The 9,916-nt window shown below is 47.6% G+C and overlaps 1 protein-coding gene across 1 annotated transcript; it reads right to left on the bottom strand.

The window, feature by feature from the left end:
- Nucleotides 1–2,688: 2,688 nt before the first annotated feature.
- KRT5 (keratin 5) lies at nt 2,689–8,941 on the bottom strand. The gene is made up of 9 exons (XM_045829171.1): nt 8,231–8,941; nt 7,441–7,655; nt 6,583–6,643; nt 6,377–6,472; nt 5,640–5,804; nt 5,130–5,255; nt 4,648–4,868; nt 3,842–3,876; nt 2,689–3,402 (listed from the first exon to the last, which is right to left on the bottom strand). Exons 1-9 carry the CDS (start codon nt 8,834–8,836, stop codon nt 3,047–3,049), a joined length of 1,881 nt encoding a protein of 626 aa, XP_045685127.1. The 5' UTR covers nt 8,837–8,941; the 3' UTR covers nt 2,689–3,046.
- Nucleotides 8,942–9,916: the final 975 nt, after the last annotated feature.

Genomic DNA, 9,916 nt, shown 5'->3' with positions numbered 1-9,916 from the left:
TCTACTCTAGTCTCCTTTCTCTGTTCTTTCAAACCATATTTGGACTAGCTTGGGAACTTTGTCTTGCCTTCTTCTGAAAGCTTTATTATGAGAATAATATACATTTTCATATCATCTTGGTATGGGTGGCATCATCAGTTTCAATGGCTGGCTACTGAACCAAATTTTAAGTGGAGATTCATCTTGTGTCTGTAGAGTAGTCATGATAATTGGTGCCATGAACAGAATGTCTAAATGATGATTGCTACCACTGGGGTCTCCCTTTTCTTGCTTTGGCTTACAGTCTAACTCTGCCATCTGCTTGCGGGCATGCACTTTAAGCTGCTGCTTTCTGGCTGGTGGGTTCTCTGAGCTGTGTTGCTGCCTGACATCAACCTTACACCTTGAGCTGTTCTGCTTTGTGCTACATTTACTGAATTCTACCAAGGTCTCTGTTACAGACTTCACTGACCTAAATCAGAATTTTCAATAGTCACTTAGAGTCAGGAGTATGGGTTGGGGCCCTCCTCAAAGTGGCATTGGTTCACGTGTCACAACCCCAACTAATCCATGTGTCTTATACTGAATTCTGTTTCTCAGTTCCTCTGTAAGTAATGACTGACACTAAGCTCAAAGGAATGACGCTTACCTTGTGAACACTGGTGTGTGTCTGAAGCAGGTATTGATAACCTGTGCAATATATGATTCTATCAGGTGATCACTCATGTGGACGATGAGCAGTTACTATGTGGCATGCTGAAGCCACACTCTTAAAGGCAGATGGTTTACTAGGACCCTACAAAATGCCTTTGCTGCTGCTGCCTATGCCTCTGTTGGGAGGGAAAAACCTCATTCTTAGGGCTCTAGAGGAAAATACATATGGCGCCTTGTGGCATAGCTAAGGGGCTTATTAAACTATTTTTGTGGAGGAAGCCCCAAACTCTGATCATACTGATTTAATGTTCTCTGGAAAAAATTATAGATATGAGAGGGTAGAGAGAATGCCTCTCCCCCACAAGTATGTCCAGGAACCATAGAAAATAAAACAGGGAAAAAGGGAAGGAAGAAAGGAAAGAAGGAAGGATGAAAAGAAAAAGTGACAGAAAGGAAAGAAAAAATAAGGGGAGGAAACAAAAAGCTAAAACATAATTTCTTGCAATTGGAAATCCAAAATTTATATATCAAAAAGATTTTTTAAAAAAGACATGTAGATTGGCTTTGCATAAGGCCTCTACCATATAGGTTCTCAATTAATTTTAACATCTGATGAAATACACGAAATGGCAAGTTTTCATGGCCTTAGTCCATAGCTTAGCTTAAATTATACTTATGCCTAGGGATCTCGCTAAATTTAAACAAGTTATCCTATAATTTGGAGGAATTTACTGAACACAAAATAGAGAACAAACAACTATTCCTCACTTTAATTGTCAGAACTATTGATTTACCTACATTTCATATGACCACATCATCAGTTGTCCCCTAAAATATCTTGCAGTGGCCACAGACACTGTGACCCAATGAGAAACAAAGGAAAGTTAAATTAAGTCTTTGACACTTACACATTGGCTTGACAAAATGGGACTCCATGGACCTTATCCCATTTAAAATAGTTAGTATGACCAATGTAAATTAAAACACAGCCTTCAAAGAGTAAAGCCTTACTATAGGGGATATATTAGTAGAAGGAGTGATTTGTCCTCTGGGTCTCCATTCAGCAACTCAGTATGGCCTGTTTTTAAATTTAGAAAGGATAAAGACGACTCACAGCAGACTACCACCACCAATGACATGGGCCCACCCGTTAAGGTCCCCTGCCCAAGGTTATTGAAATTGCTGACTCTATCCAATTAGCAACTGGTAAATATTTTAGCTTTAATGAATTTGGTTAATGACACTTTGTTTGGTGGCCATTTCAACAAACTGTCAGTCACAGTTTGCCCTTACCTTTGAAGGGGCATAATAAATCTTTACCCAGACACTCCTCGAGTGCCTGCACAATGTGCCCTGCCATTGCAGGGCCTTTGCAGACAGGATCTTAGGTGCACCTGACTTTTCCTGGGAGCACAGTGGTGATGCTGTGGAGGATTACATTGAGGAATCCTCCACCAAAGAGAGTCACTAGACACACTCACTCAGGACAAATATTCACAAAGAAACTCACAAAAAGAGGATGGGCCATTCATTGTCCCACACATAGTACAAGTTCCAGTCACCTCAGTTAAATTCCTGAAATTATCTGGCAATCTGAGGATCACTCCATCCCCGACACTGTTAAGAAACAGCTACTGGTCCTTTCAGTACCCATAATATTAGAAGAGGTCCAACATCTTTTAGGCCTTTTTGGGTTCTGGAGACCACATATTTCTTATATAAATTTTACTTAAGACGACTTATGCTATTACTTGCAAACCGGCCCACCTTGAATGGGACCCCTCCCCTCAACAAAAGGCTCTACAATCTGTCCAAATTGCAATCCAACGGACACTCCCATTCATGCCCTGCAGGAATTCCTTCATTCCAGAGGCTTTAACAACCTTCTTTCATGACTCCTGCAGTCTCCAGACCACTCAGGATGGCCCACTCCCTTCAAGGTTATTCCATCCTCCCTGTGAATCGTCAAAGGAACCAATCACATCTGGACATATTGAGCCTCAGAAGTTCTCTAGGCTGGTTGTAGGCCTTGAATAAACAATTATGTACAGCAGCTTATATTATAAAAGCATTTTATTGAACACACTCTGGAGGTAGTCAGAACCAGAACAAAATTGAGGGCTGGGTGGGAACTCTGTTTTCATGGTTTGGATACTGGAAAACTTTGGATTTTTCTCTCATCAAGGATCATGCTGTAGAGACTTAAATTTAGGCTGATTTGAAGCAGAACATAGGATCACCGCATAGGAGACTAGATATCGGGCCTTTTCCAGGATTGAAGACTGTGGTTCTGCAATCGGCATGGTCTAGACTACACTCCAGTAAAAGAGAAAACTTGGCTTGGCAACCACCTAGAAGAGGCAGTCACCAGGGGCCGGTTGCTGCCCTTGGGAGGCAGACTGGCAGCAGGCGCTTAACTCTTGTAGCTCTTCCGGGAGGAGGAGGAGGTGGTGGAGACAAATTTGACGCTGGAGCTGCTGCCCCCACTTCCGCTGCCAAAGCCCACCCCCACGCCTCGGCCACTGCTTGAACTGAAGCCTGAACCCCCTGCACTGAGCAAACTGCCTGTGCCGGCGCCCCCACTGCTGCTGGAGTAGAAGCTGCCACCGCCGCCGAGACCGCCGCCGAGACCGCCGCCGAGACCGCCGCCGAGACCGCCGCCGAGACCGCCGCCGAGACCGCCGCCGAGACCGCCGCCGCCGCCGAGACCGCTACCGTAGCCGCCGCCACCACTTCCGTAGCCAGAGGAGACGCTGCTCGTGACCACAGCTGCAGAGAAAGGAGGGAGAACTTGGTGAGACCAATGTCAGATTGATCCTACTGGTCCAATTTATTTGATCCTGCTAGTTGTTATCACGGTACCTGGCCATTTTTACAGAGCAGCAAATGAGGCTCCGAAAAACTAAGTCATTTAGTTAAGGTCCCTAACAGAAGGTTGGTGAATATAGTAGGCAAAGAATGGTGCTAAGTTGGGGGTGGGGTGCAGAGCGGCCGGGTGCAATGTGTGTAAGATACAGAGCCACCCTTTAAGAGATAAGACATGAGCCACATTGCTTCCTGTCTCAATCTGTGTCCTTCCCCCTCCTCTGAGTGTATTCAATAACCATATATTGGGATGGGAATGTCTGGAATCTAGAAATAGCAGGATTCTGAGTTGACACCAAATAGCATATATTATCATTGTTAATGTCTGTTTAAAGTTACTTACAGATGTTGACTGGTCCAACTCCTTCTCCACTCAGTCTGAAAGGGGAACAATTGAAGTGAGAGTTAAAAACTCCCCCAAAGACAATGCCTAGAGTCCTGTTTAAGGCTTGATCTGGGAAGCAAGGAGCTTGTATACACACACACACACAAAGTAAAAATAAATGAAAAACAAAAAATAACCTGCTTAAATTAGAGAAAGAGATAGTCCTCTGAAGGGACTTTGCAAAGAAAAGGACCTGACCTAGAAACAGGTTATCAGAGGGAGATTATAATTCACATTCTCCTCCACCCATTATGTGGAAAGCATGAGTAAGAGACTGGGAACTGCAAATATGTCTGAAGCAGTTTTTGCCTTGCAGGAGCTTACATTTTATGAGAGGACTTGGCAATGACAGAAATACTTCTAACAGAAAGTAGGCAGTGAGCAGTAGAAGACTGAAGAAAACAGTAGTTTGAGAACCCAAAGGCAGGTGAATTTAACTCAGCTGGAGTAATCATGAAAGGCTTCCTGAAGGAAGAGGAACCTGAAGAATGGAGAAGACACGTGTTGTCTAGTTGTTTGAAGGAGAGGCAGTATCCAAAAATACTAGTAGTGGGAATAAGGTTAGAAAAGTGAATTGAGACTATATTGTGTAGGTCAGCTGTATGCCCAGGTATCGGATTGACTCCAGATTAATGATAGATAATTATCATGCACAAGATAGTGGTCACTTGTGTGTGTGTTTGACACCTGGTAGTGGAGAAGAAGCTCCATGGATCAAATGGGAGGCCATCCCACGCTTGTGATGTCAGCCCTATGTTGCCCACCTGCACTCCTCGCCTTCCAGCAGCTTCCTGTAGGTGGCGATCTCCACGTCCAGGGCCAGCTTGGTGTTCATCAGTTCCTGGTATTCGCGCAGCAGCCGGGCCATATCCTGCTTGGCCTTCTGCAGGGCGTCCTCCAGCTCGGCCAGCTTGTTCCTGGCGTCCTTCAGGGCTAACTCCCCACGCTGCTCAGCATCAGCAATGGCGTTCTGCAGGTTGGCGCACTACAGAGGGAAAGGAAGAAAAGTCAGGACAGTTTAGTAGTGAGCTGGGCCTGCAGTATCTCTTTCTGAGTTTCCAGAGAGAAGCTAGAACATTTGTTCTGGTCACTATGGATGGGAAAGCATTGAAATGCTGGTACTTGTTTCAGCTTTGTATGTGTGTGTGCCTGTTTAGAAGAAGTGAAACAAAGTAGGTCTCCCTTTCAGAGCTCAGCCCCCTCCTACTCAGCCCCCATCCCCTGCCGCCTTCTGATTTCTCCTTACCTGCTTCTTGACATTGTCGATCTCTGCTCTCAGCCTCTGGATCATCCGGTTCATCTCAGAGATCTCATGCTTGGTGTTGCGAAGATCATCACCATGCCGACCAGCTGTCTGTTGCAGCTCCTCGTACTGAGGCCAGCAGGAAAGAGGAAGGGTTCCATTTATATGATGGTGGAAACACTTTCCCAACATTCACAGGCCAGAGCTACCAAGAGGTGGCAAGTAGTATAGTTATCTGAGGCCTGGGGCTGGTTTAGACTTTATCAGTGTGGACCTGATCTTAGATAATTTCCTGTTTAGTACTTTTGCTGTCCTGGAGACACTGACATGATATTCAGGGTGAGATTCTTCTTAAGGTTCCTAAATTTATGTGGCAAAAGCACATGTGAATGTTCTCATAACTCAACCAAAGAGGCTTCCACAGGTTTCATTAGCCCCATCATTAGCATTTTGTTATGGCCTGGAATCCTAGACACGTGCCCAACCCCTTACTTGGGACACCGCAGCACCCACCTTGGTCTGGTACCAGGACTCGGCTTCCGTCCGGCTGCGGTTGGCAATGTCCTCATACTGGGCCTTGACCTCAGCGATGATGCTGTCCAGGTCCAGGCTGCGGTTGTTGTCCATAGAGAGGACCACAGAGGTGTCGGAGATGTGTGTGTGCATCTGGGACAGCTCCTGCAGGGAAACCGGAAGTCAGTCATCTGATTCTGTGCTATCCTATGTCAGGGCCACTCCAATATTCTGCTCATTGTGGTGTGTCAACTTGAGAAAAATAACAGCCACCTACATCAAATGGTTAATAAATAATCAAAACCATTATTAAATCTATTTTTAAAAACTTTAAAAACACTGAACCTCCATGAAATCTCTATTATGTAACCTCTCAGATGTGACTCTTGGGTCGTAACTTATTTCAAGAGAACCCAGTGGACTGCTCTGCCATGCTGGGATGAAACAGAGGGGTAGGGGGGGCGGTGTTCGGGAAAGGTGTACTGTGTCTCAGATAACTCACTCTAAACCTCACTCAGCAAAATGACCATTGAAGTCTTCTGCTTTAAATCTGACTTTGTTTTTTTAAGGATTGACTTTGTAAGTAATGAAGTGTGAGTAGTACTAAAGGGATAGGAAAGACAATGATGTATCCACAGCTTAGGAGCCAGTGGAAGTCACTTCATCCTGGATACCCTAATCCCTGGTGGTATCCCAGTGACCATCTCTCTGGGACCTGAACAGGGGGCATTTCTTACCGCCTCAAAGAACATCTTCAAGAAGTTGATCTCATCCATCAGTGCATCGACCTTGGCCTCTAACTCCACTTTGCTCATGTAGGCGGCGTCCACATCCTAGAGAAACAGGGATGGTTGGCTCTGTACCCAATTTCCATCCTGACGTAAATGAAGGACACCTTAAGAGAGCATAGCCATAGGCAACAGGCTCTCTTCTACCCACGCACCTTTTTCAGCATCACAAACTCATTCTCAGCAGTGGTACGCTTGTTGATTTCATCTTCATACCTGGGGTAAAAGGCATGGCAAGTGCATATTAGAAGATGAGGGACAGGTGAGGCCTGGGGTATTTATTGCATAAAATCAACTGCGAGCCTACTTTCTCACTGGGAAGGGGCTCCTCTTCTCACCCATGAAGGCAGAGAGAGGGAGGGGGCACTGGTGGTGTGAGCCCCTGGGCAAGGTCCTCACTCACTAGGATACTGTGTTCTCTTTAACTGCCCACCAGATAATCATTCTGTTATTGCTGTAATTCAGTTGCTTGAAGAATAGTCCTATAAAAAACCTGTGCTATTCCTTCCCAACTGCACATCTAGTCTATTTCTTCAATGCTCTTTTTTTTTTTTAGCTTTCACAGCCCTTAAAAAAGGAAAAAAGAAAAAGAAAAACCAGCAACCTAGCTGCTGGTTCTTAAGGACTAGCGGAATTATTTGAGCCACCGAGCTGAGTTAATGTCATCAGTTCCCACTTCAGAGGGAATCCATCAAAAAGCCCATGCTGTGTACTCAGTGCACTGGGGAGGAAAGTCCCAAAGAGCAGGGATTACACTGCTTAGCGATTTCCCCAGCTGGTACCAGAGGCATCAAGCTTGTTGCTCTGGCTGGTGGCTAAGCGCCTTGCACAGGGGCTGAGCTTGGGGATGGAACTTTCTAAATATAAACCTGGATTTTATTTTAGCACTTCAGGTGTCCATGGGAGGCATATGTGTCTAGCCCGTGGGGAAAGCATAAGTAGTAGTCTGGTTATAAAGTACATCTGGTGCCAAGAATATCGCCAGCCTCTTTCTCCACTCCACCCCAACTCACTTGTTCTTGAAGTCCTCCACCAGGTCCTGCATGTTCCTCAGCTCCGAGTCCAGGCGGCCTCTCTCCCCGAGGACGCTGTCCAGCTGTCTCCTGAGGTTGTTGATGTACTGCTCGAACAGGGGCTCTAGGTTCTGCCTCACGGTCTTGGTTCCCTGCTCCTGGAGCAGGGTCCACTTGGTGTCCAGGACCTTGTTCTGCTGTTCCAGGAAGCGCACCTGGAAGGGACAGAATTTAAAGATAGGGAAACCTAGATATCATGTTTTGATGATCCTCACCAGTTTTTCTCCCTTCTCATGCTGTCCCCCTAAAACTTTCCCATGTGCAGTGCCTGGCCCTGGGCCTGGAGGGGAGGTACAGAGTGAAACACCTAACCTCTCTCTTCTGGGGAGATGGCACTTATCCAGGGCACAGATGGCACTGGGCTCGGCTGGGTGGAGTGTGGCCCAGTGTAGTGGTGGCTGTGAAGCCACTCAGGCTACTGCCCGATGAACTCATCCACCTTTCTATGCTCTCGGCCCCAACACATGAAGCACAGAATTCATCTCTTTGCCCAACAGTAATCAAGGAGCCCTTATGGGGTAATCTCTGAATGGGAAGAACTAAGATCTTGTCTTCCAAGCTGCCATTCTAATTAGGAAAGCAACCACAAATCTGGGACAGAAACAAATAGAAAAACATTTATTGCAAACTATGATGGTATTTGCACAAAGTCAGGAAATGTTCCTCTTCCTACCTTTTTTGTTATTTGTTCCACACTCACTGTAGTTTTTCACAAAGGATCACGGCTCACCTTGTCGATGAAGGAGGCAAACTTGTTGTTGAGGCTCTTGATCTGCTCCCGCTCCTCAGTCCGCACTCGCTGGATGGCGGGGTCGATTTGCAGGTTGAGGGGAGTCAGGAGACTCTGGTTGACAGTAACCTCTTGGATGCCTCCAGGAGGACAGACGGGGAAGCCAGGGCCCCCAAAGCCACCTCCAAAGCCACCACCTCCACCACCAAGTCCAAATCCAGCACCTCCACTAAGCCCAAAGCCACCACCTCCACCGAGCCCAAAGCCACTACCAGCTCCACCACCTGAGCCAAATCCGTACCCGGCTACACCTCCAAAGCCATAGGAACCACCGGCACCACCGGCACCAAATCGGTTTCTGTAGCTGCCACCACCAGTGCTGATGGAGATCCTCTTGGAGCCCCCCAGGTTGTAGAGGCTCCGGCTGCCATAGCCGCCTCCTCCACCAGCACCCCCAAGGCTGATCCTGCCAAAGCCGCCACCACCACCCCCAGCTCGGGACACAGAGGTGAAACTGGTGCGAGAGACAGATGGGGTGATGGCAGAGGCAGCGCTGAAGCTACGGCCTCCCCCACTCCGGAAGGACACACTCGACTGGCGAGACATGATGGCTTGTTCCTGGTGGAGCAAGGCGATTGGGAGGTGCTGGAAAGAACAGAGCTCAGCAGGATGCAGAAGGTGGCTCTGTTACCCGGGGCCTGCAGTCCCCCCTTTTATCCTCTAGAACAGGGCTGGGCGGGATCGTTGCCGAACTGTGAAATGATTAAGTGGGCTGGGCATGCCTGGGGGGCAGCTGTGAGCTCACCCGTCACACCTGCACAGTAGTGTGGAGTGCAAACACTTTCTTCCTGGCAGGCTCTGATCAGTTAGGAATAACCTTGCCTTGCAGCACTGATGCCTTGGCAGCAATTTGCACTTCCCCATAGGGGCCCAGGGTTGTGAGCAGCCCAAGAAGGATGTCAGGGAGCAAGGGGGCATTTGGCCAATGTCCCGAGGGGTCCTTATAGGACCAGGGATGTTATCAACCATCCCATCACAGTGCACACTGTCCGTGAGTGGAAGACAAAGTGAGTCCCTGCAGGTGGTGATCTGCCCTTCTCACTCTTCTAGACAGGCGGTTGCTGCAAGGATTTTGAGTTCTTGGAAGGTAACTATGGCTTGATATCTCAGTTATGAACCAGAGGGGAAAATAGACCAATCCTTTACTGCAGAACTTCCTTTCTTGGGGGAGGCACAGTTATCCCCGAAACCAGGGGAAGATTCTCCTACGAGGTTTGGGCTGGAAAGGCTCTCTAATTCCCAAGCTCCAGAAACAGAGAAAATGAGCACACACAGCCCCTGATCTATACCACTCTGCTCTCTGCAGGGGCAGACCTATCCCTCCACAGCTTCTCCTCACTCGGCATTTTCTGTGATGTTTGACCTTTTCTCCTTGCACTGGGCCTGGGCAGGACACTGTAGGGATGAGCGAGTCCAGGGGTCCCCGCAATTCCTCACAAAAGTCCTGAGACTCAACCTGGCAGCCCTGTCCCTCTTCAGGGGGAGTTTCTCTGCCCATCCCCCGGCCCCCAGGTGTGTTCCAGCAAGCCCTTGGTTATTTCACTAGACAAGAAATGAGTCATTGTGTATCTGTTGATACAGGCTGAGGGCTGCCACAAACACATACCTGCAGGAGCTTCTAATCTC

This window comes from Phyllostomus hastatus, unplaced genomic scaffold (assembly GCF_019186645.2).
Source record: "Phyllostomus hastatus isolate PE091 unplaced genomic scaffold, TTU_PhHast_1.1 phas_scaffold_93, whole genome shotgun sequence".
Classification (NCBI taxonomy): domain Eukaryota; kingdom Metazoa; phylum Chordata; class Mammalia; order Chiroptera; family Phyllostomidae; genus Phyllostomus; species Phyllostomus hastatus.
The sequence above is the reverse complement of the archived record's forward strand: the minus strand, read 5'-3'. Positions and strand labels throughout refer to the sequence as shown.